Genomic DNA, 18270 nt, shown 5'->3' on the forward strand with positions numbered 1-18270 from the left:
GAGTTCATCAGGGCAGGGCCCATCCCCCATTCTTCTCTGCAATTCCAGGGTCTGGCAGCATGTCTGAGAGGGAGAGGTTCCAGTGAATATTTCTGGAAGGAGTATTTTCTTGCCATCCCTGGCCCCTGCTCCACTGCCTCCAAATCTCCCTGATTACAGCGCTCTTCCTCAGTTTTACTCAGAGGATCTTTGTCAGTGGCCTCCCAGTTCTCAACCACAGAGGTCCCTCCTCTCTGGGCGGTCAATTCTGGTTGTTCTTCCCACAGGGCTCTTCTCTTCATGTGGCTTCTAAAATGCCCTGTTAGGTCCAGGCTTCTGAGCTGACCCCTTCTGATCCTCTGCAGATTTCTTGGTTTCCAGTGAGAAATATCACTCAGTTCCCACATGTTCTGTAGGGGATTTACTTCTACTTTTCAGTTCTGTCCTAATTAACAGTCACATTTTGTCAGGGACTCCTTTGTCAAAACCTGAGGGTCATTTTGATGGGAGTTTTCCTTTACTTCTCTTTTGGGTGTTGGATTTAACTGCCTCTCTGAGGACATTGCTAGGAGGACCATGAGCCTGTGCAAGGCCAGCTACCATGTGTCTAGTTCTACAACAGCTTTGAGGAAATACTCATTTTAAAAGCCCTACCTCCACATTCTCTATAGCTTTTCTTTAGTATCACGTACTCCGTGTTTCCCAGCCTTTCAATTCTCTTAGAACAAATGTGACTGGGTTGATTGCCGTGTAGGGGACTCGCAGGGGAGCCCTAATATCGCTGTCTTCTATACTCACGAAGACGTCCAGATTGAGTTTGATCTGATGCCTTGACTCAGGGTCGTACAATATCGCTGCTGCCTCTTCAGCAGCTCTGTCGGATCCCTTGTGAGAGCATGGAAAACGTGGGCCAAACAATTTTTTAAAATCGGAAAGTAATTGCTTTTAATTTTTAATGCTATTTTTTGTTATCCGTAAAAGTGTTCCTTGTTGTGTTAAATGCTATATTATTCCAAACACACCTGGGTTTTCTGGCGTGCACTCTGCTCCCCAAAAGACAAATAAATGCCCTCGGTTGGGCAACCTGCAGCTGTGAGAACAAGATGTCTTTTTCCCTCGCTCCTCCCCCTCTCAGAGTGAGGGGCGGGGAGTCAAGTCCTGCGGTCCCGAGCTGCCTCCCAGGAGGGGCGGAGGAAGAAGAGTCTAAGGCGCTCCTCGCAAGCGCAACGGAGAGAGGAGGGGGGAACCTGGCAGCCGGGATGGGACTTCCTCCCTCCACTCCGGAACTGTGCGCTGGAGCGGCCGGGACTCGGAAACCCAGGCGGCGCCGCGGGAGCGGGGGGTGGGTGGCGGTGGGGGCCCGGGGGCGGGCCCGGGGCGGGGCCGTGGGCGGAGCCGGGACGGGGGCGGGGCCTGCGCGGCTGCGCGGGCTGCGAGCCTGGAGCTGCGCCGGCCGCGCTCCCGGGACTCTGAGAGCGCAGGACGCCGGCTGGCTGCGGTCCTCGCCGCCGCCGCCTCCTCCCGAGCGGGCTCGGCCCGGCGCGGCAGGCGGCCGGGGCGATGTAAGCCGGGGCCCGCGGGCGCGGTCGGACCGCTGCGATGTGGCTCAAGCCCGAGGAGGTGCTGCTGAAGAACGCCCTGAAGCTCTGGGTGACTCAGAAGAGCAGCTGCTACTTCATCCTGCAGCGGCGCCGCGGGCACGGCGAGGGGGGTGGCCGCCTCACGGGTAAGGGGCGCGCCGGGGCGGGCGGGCGCGGCGGGCCGGGCCCCGGACCTCGCTCCCTGCCGGGCCCGCGGCCCCCAGCCCGGGGTGCATCGCAGGTGGCGATTTCGTGGGAGACGCCGGGCCGGGACGGCCCTGCCTCGGGCTTGTTTTCCTTTCTTGTGTATTTCTCTTGCAAGCCCCCGTCGAGGTTGTGGCAGAAGGGACTTGCGGGCTCGTGCGTTCTTGCGGGAGAGGCAGGTGCCTTCGCCTCTTGGCCCAGTGACCGCCTGGAGGCCAGATTCGGCTCAGGAATCGAAAGAGAAGCGCCGGCTGGAGGTCGAGCCGAGGGAGCGAGGGCCGCCCCGGGAGGAGCGCAGGCCGCTGTGCGGGGCCAGGTGACAGCGGGGTGCGGCCCCGACTCGGCCATCTGGATGCGCCCCGACGTTCCAGGTGGTGTCTCGGCTGGGGACACACGGACGGCCCACCGCCACCGACCCTGGCAATCCCCGGCTGTCGGGCGTGTGGGCAGGGCGGGCTGGGGACCGTTTGCGCGCCCGGACGAGAAGCCGAGGCAGTGCGAATCCCAAGCTTACGATCTTAGTAGCAAAATTGAGCGGGTCAGTTACCCCCTCCCCCACTTGTTTCTTCCAAGCAATGATAGGAGGAAAAACTCAGGCTTGTAAAATTTATGAAAAAACAAAGCAATTTTTCTAAAAGTTACTATCCAAGGCTCCGTGAAGATCAAGCATTTGGAAACATTGAGGCCAGCTTGCATAGTTGGGCCACCTGTTTAAATGGGTCAATGGAAGAACAGTTTATTAGACTTTTTCATTTGTGTCTAGGGGATCTATATGAAATTTCCGAATTTTGGAATCTGAAATAAAGGAGACCTTAGATCTTTTTCCCATCGCATCCCTCCTTATACTGAGAATCAGACCACGGCTGGAGAGAGAGGTCAAGGGACTGAGCTTGGGTCCCTGGCCTCACTGTTGGTGACTCCACTGTCTGCTTATTCTGGGGGAAGCCCTCCTGGAGTAAAGTTTAATGGGGGAATGTGATCAACAGGCCCTGAAACAGAACCAAGTGCAAAGGGAATTACCCTTCCTGTACTTTAAACCCGGAAGGTGAGAAAGCTGACAGTTGGATTCCTTAAGAGGATGGACTTCACTGAGCCTCAAGGAGTGGGTATGACTTGGTGGGCATTCTGGACGAAAGAGTAGTGGGGTAGTTGAAGAATCTGGATGAAAGCGGTAGTGGGGTTACCTATGGTGGTGGTGAGTAGTGAGGACAGGTTGGGCAGCAGGTGGGCCTGCTCTGGGAGCAGTTTTAAGCTCTGAGGGAGGGAGTTAGTATAGGAGGCAGGAGTAAATGGTCTCCTTTAGTAGAGGGTAAGGACAGGGTTTGAAGGTTTGTGAAATGGGAAACATGGAACATCTGCCCAGAAAGTGTTTTCATCACTTAGTTCATGCTGACTGTGTGGGGTACTGTTGAGGCTGCTTTGGGAAAGACTTCGGGTTATTCGCCATCTAGCAAGGGAGACAGGTCCAGAGAAGCTGGACAAAGCCTCAGCTATGATGCTGATGGAGATTCAGGAGGTTCTGGAGAGCCTGGCTTTGTTGTCCAGAGTCTGTATCTGTGATGAACTCAAAATGATGCAGTCCGCCTCCTTTTTGCATTCCAAAATCAAGCAGATCTTTTTTATTTTATTTATTTATTTTTTAATTTTAGAGTTAGAGTGCCAGCTGGGGAGAGGAGCAGAGAGAATCTCAAGCAGGCTCCAAACTCAACAAGTAGCCCAGTGCTGGGTTTGATCCCATGACCCTGGGATCATGACCTGCGCCAAAATCAAGAGTCAGATGCTCAACCGACTGAGGCACCCAGGTGCACCAAGCAGGTCTCTTATCATACCTGTGGCTTTGGCCTTCCTTGGTGTATACTTCGGTTTGGGCTTACAGTGAATATGCACAATATTCTTAAAGGCAATAAGGATCAACCAAAAAAAAAAAAATACCCCATGAAAAGACAGATGACACTTTATTTCTCAGGGACTCTGAACCTCCTGTTGATTGTGAAAGCCTGACATTTCCTAGGCTGCTTTACCTTCAGACATTTAGCTGGGTAGCAACTTACGTAGCTGTGCTGATTGAGCAACCCAGAGTTACCACATCCACCAATGGGCTGGTCCTAACCCAACCACTTATGAATGTTATAAAATCAAGACTGTGTGACACAGAGGGCAGCTTAATGTTGGTGGTGGTTTTCAGAATATGTAGAATTCTGATTTGGCAGATTTTGAGCAATTTATTTTGAGTTTATGAAGATAATGAGGGCTAGCATGATGGGTATTCTGACTGGTTGTAGGCTTTTCTTTGGAGAGAAGCAAGTAGAGGTGGTTAAGAGGGGTTGGAAATAAAATGTAAGGGAGTGGTAACGAAGTCCTTTTTTTTTTTATTCCGATGCTGAATTTGTCATTCATAGGAGCTTAAACATATGAGGTCTCCATTGGCATTTAGTCTGACATGTTTAAAAATTACCTACCCTCAGAAATATAAGGTTTCGTTTCATTGAGGAAAATAATCGCTCTTCCGACTAATACACACATTCCCTATATATATCTTCAGTTTTATTTTCTCCATAGCCCTTTCTCACTTTCTAATATACAATATCGTTGATCATTTTGTTCATTGTTTCTTCCTACTGATTGTCTGTTCTATGAGGGCAGGTATTTTACCTATGATGGTGCCTAGCACATAGTATATGCTCATTAAACATTTGTAGGGTGACTACATGGAAGAACATATGCATGAATGATGGATTCTACTTTTCGTTAAAAGTTGGGTGAGAGTGGAGGCCCAGCTTTTCTGACTGAGGCTGAGCTGATCACATGGGACGGGAACATTCTCCTCTCTCCTCGGCTTCCTGTTTACCTGGCAGTCTGACCATTGTGGAAAGCTGGAGGGAATCAGTGGGAAACATAGACCTCCTCCTTCTGTCTTTTTTTTTTTTTTTTTTTTTTAAGTAGCTCCCTTTGAGAGGGAAGGATCATGGCACCAGCTTCTCAGGCGGCCTCTGTTACCACCCCTTGGGACCTGTTTGGAGAAGGAAATCCTGGGCTTGGGGACAGTAGTGGGAGGCAGCCACCTTATCCTCCAGTTAGAACATGGTGTGGCTGAATACAGCATTATAAAATGTTTCCAAAGCTCCTGGGACAGAAGTGATTTTGCTCTGGAAGGGAGGAAGTCAAGGTATAAAAGTATTCACTTGAATACAATCTCCAACCTGTGGGAATATTTTTTTATTATTAATTTTTTTTTATTTCAGTGTAGTTGACACACAATGTTAAATTAGTTTCAGGTGTATAGGAATGTTTGTTATGAAAGTTCAGCTCTGGGAGAACTGAGTGGGAGAAGTTAGCATTTGGGAGGTGCAGACAGAAGAACACATCATTGTTGCCCTCTCCTCCAGTGCTCCCTGAAGCACTTAAAATGAGCAGCACAAATGTAGCTTTAAAGACCTAATGTCACCACCTGGATATGCCCCTCTAAAGGATTTTATTTTTCAGAGTTCTATTATGTGCGTTTCTGTATAACCTTGTAGTTCTTTTCCCAAAGAGCCTGGCAGTTAAAAAGTTGTAATTTGAAGAAAATATTGATGGCTTCTACTTTTCAGGATGTTTGCCTTCAGCCCCTGTTGCTGTCATTGCATTTATAATAGTTAGGGGCTAACAATTTCCTAAGTAGCTAGGGTCACAGGGGGAAGTATGGTGTAGTGGAAAATAGCGACTTTGAGTCAAGATAAGTCTGTTACAAATCTGGACAGAGAGGCCTTGTGCTAGTTTATTTGGTTTATTTGAGTCTTAGTTGTAACAGCCTCAAGATAGGGACAATAAGGAAGCTTACTTTAGAGGGTTAGAAACTTTTCCACTGTGGCTGTACCATTTTACATTCCTACCAGCAATACACAAGGGTTCCAATTCAAACAAGGCTTAGGATTAGAACTATATGAAGGGCTTATCTGGGCTTGCCACCTAGTCTGTTTGGAAAAAAAGAGAAGGAACACTTAAAAAATTGACTAACAAGAGGGCTTCTTAGAATAAAAGTGTTGTAAAGAAGTTTGCATTAAAGTGAAGGATATAAAAAATATTTATTACTGCAGTATTTAATAAGTATAATTGGAAAGTTAAATATAAACTGTTTTTAGAGAGCATGCATGAGCAAGCAGGGAAGAGGCAGAGAGAGAGAACCTTTATTTTAATGTGTATTTATTTATTTTGAGACAGAATGCATGCGCGAGCAAGCAGGGGGAGGGGCAGAGAGGAGAGAGAATCCCAAGCAGTCTCTGCACAGATAGCCCACATGGGGCTCAGTCTCATTAACCACAAGATCATGACCTGAGTTGAAATCCAGAGTTGGACGCTTAACTGACTGAGCCACCCAGGTGTTCTGAGAGAGATAATCTTAAGTAGGCTCCAGGCTCATCATGGAGCCCAGTGTGGGGCTTGGTCTCATGACCCTGGGATCATGACCTGAACTGAAACCAAGAGGTGGACGTTCAACCAGAATGTGACTGAGCCACCCAGGTGCCCCAGAAAGTTAAATATTAATTTTTATTTTTGTTTTAGTTTTATTTTTTTTTGAGAGAGAGAGAGAGAATGTAGGCAGGGGAGAGGGGCAGAGGGGGAGAGAGAGACAATCTTAAGCAGGCTCCATACTCAGTGCAGACCCGATCCAGTGACCCAGGGATCATGACCTGAGCTGAAATCATGAGTCAGATGCTCAATGAGCCACCCAGGTATCCCAGAAAGTTAAATATTTGTTTATATCTTAAACTATTTTTAAAATTTTATTTTCTTTGAGAGAGAGCGTGAGAGCAAGTGGGGAAAGGGCAGGGAAAGAGAAACTCCTAAGCAGGCTATATGCTGTCAGTGCAGAGCCTGAAGCAGGGCTTAATCCCACAAACCGTGAGATCATGAACTGAGCTGAGGTCAGGAGTCAGACGCTCAACCTACTGAGCCACCCAGGTGCCCCAGAAAGTTAAATATTTAAATAGCAGTTTGTGCTAGCAGGATTTGTTTTACAGAGCTTCTTTGAAATCCTTTGTTAAATCCTAGTAAATAAAGGGAACTTCACTTCGGTGTTGCAGGCGTTGAGTGACTGTGCTCAGAGTGAATTGTCTACTCTCTTTGGGACAGTGTGCCAAAGACTGGGGGATACGAAACTGACACCAGGGATTTGTGTGTGGTCACTAGCCTTGCTCAGAATGACTCTGTTGGAAAATTGGAAATTGGTGAAGCCCAGCTTGAGTGTTGGCTTTCTTGGCTATAGTCTTGCTCAGGTAGCTGAATTTGTGGGTGGATTTTTGCCCTTTTTTTTTTTTTGGACTTTTTTTTTTTTTTTATTTATTTATTTATTTATGAGAGAGAGAGAGAGAGAGAGAGAGAGAGAGAGAGAGAGAGAGAGAGAACACGAACAGGGGAGGGGCAGAGAGAGAGGGATAGAGAGAATCCCAAGCAGGTTCTGTAGTCAGTGCAGAGCCATGTGTAGGGCTTGAACTCATGAACCATGAGATCATGACCTGAGCTGAAATCAAGAGTCGGACGCTTAACCAGCTGAGCCACCCAGGTGCCCCTTGACTTTATTTTAAGTAGGCTCCACTTGAGCGTGGGGCTAGAACCCACGACCCTGAGATTAAGAGTTGCATGCTGTACTGATTGTGCCAGCCAGGAGCCCTTGAATTTGTTGGTGGTAAATATTTAGTCTTTACTACCAACAAAATTCTTCAGTTCAGTTGGGCAGCCTTTGCATTGTGTAGACTTCCCAGATATTGGCTCCAGAGTCTTACATGCTTTGGTCTTATTTTCCAAAAGCACATTAAGGAAGGAACACAAATAAAGGAAGTACTTTGATTTTAAGAGCATAAACTGGAAGATATCTTACAATACAGATATACGGGTAAAATAACTGATACGTTTTTAAGGGCTGATAAGCCATTAAAACATTGGGGTTTCCAACAGTTGCATTTAATTAAGGCATAATAAGGGCACTGTAATTAGGTAATCAAACAAGGCAAAGACTGTGTCCCTTGAGGAATAATATGAGGTACAAATGTGTGGGTGGTGCAGTAGTGGAGGCTAGCCATTTCAGCCTAATTGGAACTCCTTAGGAAGAGCTGAAAATGATCGAGAGGCTTGTAGCTTTTAAAGAATTCATTTATTAGCTGTGAAGGGATAGGATTTTATGGTCTTGACTCTATATTCTGGCAGCATTGGATAGAGAAGGAATTTATTTTAAATGAAAGTAGTAAATCTGATCAAATTTCCAAGACAGATTTTCCCCCTAACTTAAAAAACTTTAATCATCTGTATTGAAAAGCAGCCCTGAGCATATTTTAACAGCTGTTTGGGTGTTGCAAGAGCTATTATTCCGCACCACCTCTCAGGCTCTTTCTCCTTCACCTTCTCCTGGTAAGGACAACTTGTCAGGCACTTCCCAAGACCTTCACCTGCTGTCCCCTCGGCCTGGGGGTGCCCTCACCTCCCCCTCTGCCTGGCTAATTCTTCTCTCCCTTTGACACCCTTCAGATCTCAGCCTGAGCTCTGCTACCTGGCGATGGGGCACTGGACCCCTCCCTCCTCTGATCCTCTTACACCTTAGAGCACTCACCGCTGTTTCCCATGATGTGGCCCTTTGTGGCTTTATCACTTTCTAGGGAACCAGACCATGATCTCCAGGATGGAGATCCCAGGTCTGTGTCCCTCACCACCATGCCTCCAGCACTGGAACAGTTTCTGTTGCTTGCAACACTCAGTAAATATTTAGTGAGTACATGGATGTCCAAGTAGAATTGATGAGTGTGAGCCTCTGAGGCTGAGAAATGTTTTGTATCATCCTGGAAATGGGAATTATGCGAAAGGCAGGAATAAATAATACAGAGTGTTGTCATTGCTATTTCTCACGCCTGCCCTGCGTGCCTGTAAGGACTAGCGGTAGTTTGTCAGCTGCGCCAGCCCAGCTGTTAGAACTGCCCGTTGGTAACCTTTATGTAAATGATCCTGTACAGACCTAGGAATGATTTCCCCAGTATATCACCAGCCAACTGACACAGCTCTGTGAAGTTGAGTCATTAATATTCTTGAACATTTGGTGGGTCTGTTGTTCCACCAGATTTTATTTTTCTGCTTCCTGCTTTTTACTTTCAAAAAAGGAAGGAAAAATCAGCAGCAAAATAAACAGCCACAAATAAGTTCTCCTTAAGAAAGGGCACTGTATTTTGTGGTTGGTTTTATTCTGAATAAGTAGTTACTGATGGAGATTGGACATTTAAAAATAATAAATAGGATGGTAGTTTGCCTAAAGTTTTAAAATACGAAATCTGTGTGCATAGGAGTACATAATGTAAATATAAAGTGTAAGTAATACAATACCTATCACCTGTTACTAAAAAAATAGAGTATTTCCAATGTTTAAGAGATCTCTTGTGTGTTTTCCTGATTATATTCCCCTCCCTAATCAATACATTGTTGAGTTTTGTGTGCTGTTTAACTTTATACAAAAGGAATAATAATTTACTTTGTTTTTTTCTGAAGCTTGTTTTCCACATCCCAGTTATATTTATATTTATAGTTTTACATATATATGTGTATATATATAGTTAATGTTTCCCTAACATTGAACCATTTTGATGCATATAGCCGCATTCATTCATTTTCATTGATGGGAATGACTCATTTATTCGTTCTTTTGTCAGCTCATATTTGGGTTTCTAGTTGTTTTTGTTATTACAAATAATACTGCTATGAACATTCTTGTATAACGTTCATATGTGTGAAAGCTTCTCTGGAGAATATACCTGTGAGTGATCTTGTTGGGTATATCAGCCATAATGGGTTAGGTTATGCTGTGGTAACAAACATCCCAAACATCTCTGTGGATCCACATTAGTTTATTTCTCCCTCATGTTATATATCCAATGTGGCTTCCCAAGGTTCTCTTGTAGGCATCCAAAGATGGGCTGATGGAGGCTCCATTCCTAATGCTTCCATGGTTACATGGTAAGGGGGGAAAGGAATTTGGTGACTCTCATGTTGGGTTTTAGAACTTGTAGTTGGAAGTGACACCTATCCCTTCCATTCACTTTATTTAATGTTTATTTTTTTTTCAGTCATCTGTACACCCAACATAGGGCTTAAACCCACAACCCCGAGATCAAGATTTGCACACTCTTCCCACTGAGCCAGCCAGGTTCCCCTGTATATTTTTTAAATAATCTCTACTCCCAGTGTGGGGCTTAAACTCACGACCCTGAGATCAAGAGTCACATCCTCGACTGACTTAGCCAACCTGGAGCTCCTATTCAGTTTATATTGGCAAAAGCAAGTCACATGGCTCAGTAACCTGAAACACATGAGGAAGTATGATTTTCTTAATTTAGGAGCTGTGTGTGTGTGTGTGTGTGTACATGCACATGTGTCTGTGTGTTCTGTATTTTTTAAGTATTAAAAATTTATCACTTTATGACTGGACTTTTTTAATTTTGGGTCTTTTGAAGAACTAACATTCTTAATTTTCATGCAGTCGGGTACAATCTTTTCCCCCAAGAGTTTGTGCTTTTTGTTACTTGTTTAAAAACAAGTCCTTATAAGGGAATCTCCAGGATGATGGTGAAGGGAAATCGTAAAATGACAGCTCAGAGACCCCTCAGTCCAGATGAGAGCAGGGCAAAAGGCTGCAAGACAGCTCCTAGGGGAAGAGAGATTGGTAGAGCACCTCCCATCCATGCACATGTTGAAGGAAGGTCTGTGCACTAGGAGAGGAATTGTGGGTAAATTATTGATAAAGCTAAATCAGCCAAGGATTCTTGGCAGTTGTTAACTGCAGGGAAAATAAAAAGTTGTGTAGGTTAGCCAAGTTTCATAGTTTTACTACAAAGCTCAGCTCTCTATAAATTCAAGAACTAGTGATAGGGGTGCCTGGGTGGCTCAGTAGGTTGGGCATCCAATTTTGACTCAGGTCGTGATCTCACACTCATGGGTTTGAGCCCCGTGTCGGGCTCTGTGCTGACAGCTCAGAGCCTGGAGTCTTGCTTCGGATTCTGTGTCTCCCTCTCTCTCTCTGCGCCCCCACCGCACTTGTAGTCTGTTTCTCTCTCCTCTCTCTCTCAAAATAAATAAACAATAAAAAAAAAAAGAACTAGTGATACAATCAGAGATATGAAGGTAAATGCAAAAAGAATCCATTAAGGATCGAAGCAATTTCCTTCAGGGGCTGGGAAGTGGGAGTAGGGAAGGTCATGAGGGAGCTGTTGTGTTTCTCACTGAGCCTGGTAGAATTATTTGTTTTTTTACATGCACATGTAAATTGGATAAAATGTAGACTGAATCTAAAATTTGGGAGAGCTTGGCAGTTTTTCTGGTTACCAGCACCGTATGTGTAATGGGGATAAGGAGAGGCATTGAAGCAATGTTACATTCTTGCCTCGTGGACCATGATTACTCTTGGATTACCCATGCTTCAGATATTTGTCCTCTCGGTAAACTATATTTAGCCTTCAAAATGTCTACCATGTGTGGGGTGTGTCAATTTCACTGAGGCTTAGGAACTATTTTCAGAAATGCATCTAATCTAGTCAGGTACTTTAATTTGAAATCAAAAGATAGCCTAGATTTTTTTTTCCCCCCTCTGGAGAAGAAATTGGTTTAGAGTTACAAGTTTATGATTTTTATCTCTTACCTAACCTCAGAGATGTGGTTCTGTGACTGACCCATTCCTTCTGGGGTTCAGTTTCTTAACCTGAAAAACAATTATTATTGTTGGTGTTATTTTAAGAGTTTTATAATAACAGTGGAAGATTTCATACTTCAAATTGTTATGTTTTCTAGATACGTTGTCAAAATCCCTTTTTTTTAAATTTATTTTTATTTTTTTGAGAGAGAGAGCAAGCACATGCATGCATGAGTGGGAGAGAGGCAGAGAGGAAGGGAGGGAGGGAGGGAGGGAGGGGGAGAGAGAGAGAGAGAGAGAGAGAAAGAAAGAAAGAAAGAAGGAGAATCTTAAACAGGCTCCATGCTCAGCTCAGAGCCCAATGTGGGGCTCGATCTCACAAGTGTGAAATCATGACCTGAGCTAAAATCAAGAGTTGGACGTTTAACTAACTGAGCCACCCAGGCACCCCTGTTTAATTATTTGTATTTAAAGAAGAAAAAGCCAAAAGAACATTTCTTTCAACAGTGTCAGGCCCTGTGTTCTCATGCAGCTTATCATCTAAAGGGATGGAAAAAGCTAGTGGTAGTGATGGAGTGATTATTAAACCATGAAAGAATTATAAATGGTGGTAAGTTCAGGGAGGCGAGGGTGATGAGAAGGAATAATGGGGAAGCTAATTTAGGCTGGGAGTGTCAGGAAGGATTTCTGTGAGGATCTGTTGTGTCAGCTAAGACCTGTAGGGTGCTTAGAATGGTGTTAGCTGGGTAAAACAGGGAGGAAAGGACCTTCTGAGCAAAGGAAAGCACATGTGTGAGAGCTCTGTGGCCTCTGAGAAGCTGTTCTGGACAAGTTCAGTTTGATGTGCTTGTGAGTTGTCTAGAAAGGCTTGTAGAGGAGGAAAACACAGAGGGGACAGAGGAGTGGTCAGGAGAACAGGAGGAAATGAGTAGAGTGTATTTCCCAGAGGCCAAGAGAAAAGTGTATTCAAGAAAGAGGGAGGGGAGAGGGATGGACTCTGCAGTATGGTATGGAAAAGGCTCGAGGGACATTGGCTGCCTCAGGGAGAGTAGTTTGGGAGTGGATGGGTGGAGAGGAAGTAGACATGCACGTGAGCAGCTTTATCAAGGTGGGATTTGGTTGGTTTTTGGTTGTTATTATAAATTTATTATTTGTTGGGGCTCCAGGGTCACCCAGTCAGTTAAGTGTCTGACTCTTGGTTTCTGCTGAGGTCCTGAATCTCATGAGGTCCATGAATCTCATGATTCATGAGTTCAAGACCCGCATTGGGCTCTGCGTTGACAGTGCGGAGCCTGCTTGGGATTTTCTCTCTCTGAAAATAAAGAAACTTAAAAAAAAAGAGGGAAAACCACAAATTTATTCTTTGTCAGGAAATGGAAGGTCTGTTGAATGCTGCATCTGTGGCTGCTGGGCCTTGAAGTGGTCATGGCTAGGTTTTGAATAGGTCAGTAAAGGAGGTAAGGCATCCAGGTGAGCAGGACCTCAGGAGACAATTCCCAAGGAATTTTGATTTGGGAATAAGGTTAAATACTGAGTACTGGGGAAAAAAATTACCTCAAAGAATCTGTAACTGGTCACCAGAAGGATGAACTATTTTAAATGGATCCCAGGGATGCTGGGTCAGCACTGGATGGTAATTGTTTCACCAGGCAAAAGAAATTATTCGAGGAAACCATAGCAACTTAAAAATTCATTGTTAATTGCTTGGCATTGGATGCCACATTGAGTTTCCTGTGTGTGTGTGTGTGTTACCATTTATTTACTATGTAAATAAAAAACTTTTGTTATCAGTAATGTTATTGGGATTCAAACAATAGGATTTATTTCTAGAAGGAAAATACAGATTAAATATCATTTTAGTAAATTACAAAGATTGACCAGAAAGTTTGGCTATCCTGAATTATTATTACTGTCCATTCAACAGAGTTTTAAATAAATTTGTGCACCAATGTTTGTGATATAGGGATGTTTTCATAAGGAAATGTGTTAGCCTTCTAAAGTGGGATTGGCCTATGATGAAAGATTTGGAAGGCACTTCTGGAATTTTTCACTTGAGATGCAGTATTTGCATGACAGACACAGTTTTACAAGGGAGAAACAGCATATTTCAACCTCAGGTAGAGATTTGGATATTACACTTACCCTGGGAGCATAGTGAGCAAATTTGGATTTTGAGTTTCTGTTATATTGCTGTTATAATGAAAAGTAAATGTAAAATGTAAGCAAGGCGTTAAGATTGCTTTAGGAATGTATAGCTCATGATCTTCCATATATTAAGGATTCAGTCACAGCAAGGATTTGGGTGGAGAAATTAGGTTTTAATAAAACTAGTGTCCCAAAACTGTGTGTGTGTGTGTGTGTGTGTGTGTGTGTGTGCGTGCGCGCGCGCGCGCGCGCGCGCGCACCTGTGTGTTTTTGTTTTAACCTTTAGTTTCCTGTATGTTCTTGAGGTAGAGTTTGGACACTCATTTAGGGCTCAAAGTGGATACTGTTTAATCTCAGTATAACGGAGCTGCCTCTTAATGTGGGTATTAGGTTCCAAAATCAACATGAAGGACAAAAATTGCTTGAAAAATTACCCTTAAAATCAGCAGGGCCCCCTTCTTGGTAATCTGCTCATGTTACAAGGAGTTCCTGGAAAGTCGGGGCCTCTGTGGAGCCCAGAGCCTCCAGCTCCCCAGGGAGCTCACACCAGGGCCTGTGCTCCTTGATGGATGGGCAGTCCACGTGAGCGGTTGTTTTTCCCTCTGCGTTTTGGCCAGGGCATATTGTTGAATTTGATAAGTTAAATATGAGATGTGTGTCTGCTGTACCGCCACTTGCTAGTTGAAGTAATGTACTTGAGTCAGCTTCATGGCCAGGTGAGGCTAAGAGTGATCACATTACACTTTGGCGTCTTAATTTGGGAATTGCTATTAGGTGAGGTCGATGGTAGCTGGAGCTGCATTTCTGATGTCTACTGCTTAGGTGCTTGCAATGCAAAGGTCTGCACGAAGTGGATGTTGTTTTATCTTGCAGCCTTTTGCTTATCTTCATTTATCCAAATAAAACATTTAGGTGTGAATAAATGGGGTTGGAGAGCCTCTTGTGGAACTGGAAATTCTCTTTGATAGGATGTGTATCCCACTGTAAAAGTTGCTTTTCTTGTGTGATTTTTTTAACTTCCTGTACTACCTGGAAAGCTAGATTTGAGTACTCTATATTTCATAGCCAAAAGTTAAGTTAGAACCATGTAATAGTACACTTAGTTATTTTCTCTGAATTAAAATTTGCAGAAACCTTAACTATAGGCAAAGCCAGAAATGTGTTGATGGTGCCTGAAATCTTGGTAAGGTTCAAGACCAGAGTTTCCATAGGCAAGCATGCATTTATACCAGAAGGATTATTAGAAAGTCTGTGTGTGCATGGGAGGGAGGGTTGGGGGGGAGAGAGTAAAGCAGGGAGAGGGAGGGAAGGAGAATCTCAGAGAGAGAGAATTGAATGGCAGATTTACTGACACCAAAAGAGATCATAATTGCAGAAGCTTTGAGAACACATGCTCTAATATGCTATAGTTATAATATTGCTGTATACATTTCTGAAAAGTTTTATTTAGAATCAGAATTGTATAAATTGGATGATTTTCCCATCACAACTTCAGAGAGGTACATTTTAAGTACAGAGCAAATGATTAAAACTGTGTGTAAAATCTGTAAATTTGAATACATATTTCAGATGTTAGCATGTTTTTATTACAAACTGAAAATAGGGGTGCTTGGGTTCAGTTGGTTAAGCGTGGACTCTTGATTTCCGCTCAGGTCACAATCTCATGGTTTGTGGGTTTGAGCCCTGCATTGGGCTCTCTGCTGACAGTGCGGAGCCTGCTTGGGATTCTCTCTGCCCCTCCGCTGCTCGTGCTCAATCTCTCCCTCTCTCCCTCTCACAAGAAAGAAAGAAAAGAAAGAAAGAGAATAACTTGATCAAAACTGTCAAAAACAAAAAAAGGGGGATAGGGACCTTTGTCTTCATCAGTTGTAAAGACAAGGAAAGGCTGAGGATTAAAGGCAACTAGAGACATGACTAAATGCAATGCCCAACCCTAGAATGGGTCCTGAACTGGAAGGAGAAACATGCTGCAAAGGGTGTCCCTTGTTGGGTCAGTGACCAAACTGGAATACCAGTGGTAGATAAAAGTACCATGTGTGTTACATTTAGTGAGGTTGATAACGATGCTATTGTTGTGTAAGAAAATACCCCTATCCATGGAAATAGGTCTCCTTTCGAAATGATTCAGAAAAAAAAATGTGTGTATGTAATTACGTCCTATCACATCATATCAAGAGAAAAAGAGCAGATAACACAGCAAATGAGGTATGCTGTAACAGTAGGCAAATCTGATTCTTGGCAAAAGGTATATGACTGTTCTTTGTCCTATTTTAATTCCTGAAGCTTTTCTTTAAACTTGAAGTTATTTCCAAATAAAAAGATAAATAAAAAAAGATAATTTTAAGTGTGAACCCGGAAGCACTTGTCCATTTTGATAGAGGTATTTTTAGCCTGTAATAAGAAAATGTAAGATACACCTGTAATTTAACAACAAAAACCCATTAGGAAATTTCTGCAGGAAAAATAACTTAATTGTGAGTCTGAACTAAGCACCTTCTGCTTTTCTCATGGAAACAACCATTTTGGTAACATGCTTTCTAGAGTTGAGGTTTCTTGGGGGTCCCAGTTACTATGTGCAGCAGGGTGGGTGGCATATATAGATATTCCCCACCTGCCCCAAACTGTAAATGACTATGACATAAGACTTTTTAATATCATGTATATATGTTACAGTGTTAGGTTAGGCCTTAGTTGTGGCCAATAAATAGCTGAATTTTAAAAGAATAAAAATCATGGAAAAGATATTCATTCAGTAGGTACTTACTGTGTGCCTAGCTCTTCTCCAGGCAGTGAACAAAACAAAGTCCTGCCCTCAGGGCACTTACTCTACTATAATTAATCTAGAGTGATTTTATTCTTGTAATTGCTAACTCTGGTAATTAACCTAGGACTAGAATTCTCAGTGTGTGCCACAAATCCCCTTAACTATGTTAACCTCATTTTAAACTTCCTTCATTAAAACATTTTGTGGTTTTTTTTGCCGCCACACTATAAGAGGTTGGCTTTTGTTGTCCTTGCTTTTAAAAACTGAAATATTTAGTCAAATAAGTTAGGCCTTTGAGCCCTATCTTTTAGGTTCTTGCCAGCCTTAGGGATATTATCTCTTGAAGTCTTTCTGACCCCTCGTCCTCATCTGAGACAGAGGCTCGTGGAATACCTGTAAGCACAGCTTGGCTCTGGGCCCGTCTGTGCTCTGCTTTGGCCCTGGGTTATGGACACCCTCCAAGGACTCAGCCCTCCTGTGCTCTGGAAGTGTTGGCACAGTGGGCTCCTGCGGCATTTCCCAGCACCCCTGCTCCCTTTCCCTTTTGTAGAAGCACTCTGCAGCCTTCTGTAGGTTACCGAAATGAAGTGGACTCCTTTTCCTATTTAAAAATAGCCTCAGCAGCTGTGGGTTCGAGTCTCCCAGTCATGAGGTTGACCTCCATGCCACTGGGACTCTTAGTTGTTTGGCCTCTGGGGGTCACAGCAGGGTGACTGATGGGGCTCAGATTTTGGAGACCACCAGCCATATTCCTTTGTATACAGATGAGGAGCCGGACTGATCTGAGGCAGCGATGCTCTTGCTCTGTTTTCACTTGACTGCACTTAGCCCTTTCCAGAAAGGTGAAGGGACTGCTGAGACAGGAGTCCCCATGCCTGCATTCTCCAGACCTGCTCCTTCTCATCTTGTGCTGGGCTGGCATCTGTTGAGACCCTGTTATATTTTGTTTATTAAAATGGCTTAGGTAACAAAGTTTTTAAAAATTGTAGTAAAATATACAGAACAGAAAACTTACCATTTTAACCATTTTTAAGTGTACAGTTCAGTGATATGTACATTCACATTGTCATGTAGCCATCACCACATCCATCTCCAGAACTTTTTCATCTTCCCAAACTGAAACTCTGTGCCCATTAAGCGTGACCTCCCCATTCCTCCCTCCCTGCAATTCCTGGCAACCTGCATTCTACTTTCTATTCTAGGAGTTTGACTACCCTCATGTAAGTGGTTTCATACAGTATTTGTCTTTGTGTCTGGCTTATTTCACTTAACATAATGTTCTCAGGGTTCATCTATGTTGTAGCTTGTATCAGAATTTTCTTCTTTTTTAAGGCTGAGTAAGATTCCATTGCATGGATATATCACATTTTGCTTGATCAGTCATCTATTGATACACATTGAATTGCTTCTACCTTTTGGCTATTGTGAATAATGCAGCTATGAATGTAGATGTGCAAATATCTATTCGAGTCTCTGATTTCTGTTCTTTTGGATATATTCTCAGAAGTGAGATAGTGGGATCACACAGTAATTCTGTATTTAACTGTTAAGGAAACTCTTGATTTTTACATGTAGTTCTCAGTTTCTTCTGGCTTCTGTAGACTTGAATGAATGGCTAGGACTGTACTTGGTTCGCTGGGACTGTAGCCCCTGCTCCTGGGTTCCCAGCTTCCCAAGTACCCTCAGTCTATCTCTTAAAACCCTTGTTTCTCTTCCCATTAGGGCTGAGTGGACAATTGAAGGGAAGAACTGAAGTTTGTTTAGAGGTGCATTGCAATTCATTAAAAACAAACAAACAAACAAACAAACCAGAATTTGAATTTGAGTTAGGCATTTTCAAGTTTATAATTAAATTATTTGTTTTGGATTTGATATGTATTTGTTTTTCAAAGCTAAGATATGGAGTAGAATGCTTAAGGTGAATTTGGTTTCGGTGGATTTTTCTACCATGATCTCAA

General features: G+C 43.6%; 1 protein-coding gene across 5 annotated transcripts in view; it reads left to right on the forward strand.

Moving 5' to 3' along the window:
* The first annotated feature begins 1404 nt into the window (after positions 1–1404).
* The window catches only part of TBC1D8 (TBC1 domain family member 8), a 111599-nt gene continuing 94733 nt past the window's right edge, over positions 1405–18270 (forward strand). For 3 of the 5 annotated variants that reach the window (XM_049651354.1, XM_049651355.1, XM_049651356.1), the window contains exon 1: positions 1409–1705. In XM_049651354.1, coding sequence (XP_049507311.1) covers positions 1579–1705 — 127 coding nt within the window. In that variant the 5' untranslated portion in view covers positions 1409–1578. Of the gene's footprint in view, positions 1706–18270 lie in introns of all 5 variants that reach the window. The other 2 variants (XM_049651357.1, XM_049651353.1) reach the window with 2 other exon arrangements.

The sequence above is a fragment of the Panthera uncia genome (genome assembly GCF_023721935.1).
Source record: "Panthera uncia isolate 11264 chromosome A3 unlocalized genomic scaffold, Puncia_PCG_1.0 HiC_scaffold_11, whole genome shotgun sequence".
NCBI lineage: Eukaryota > Metazoa > Chordata > Mammalia > Carnivora > Felidae > Panthera > Panthera uncia.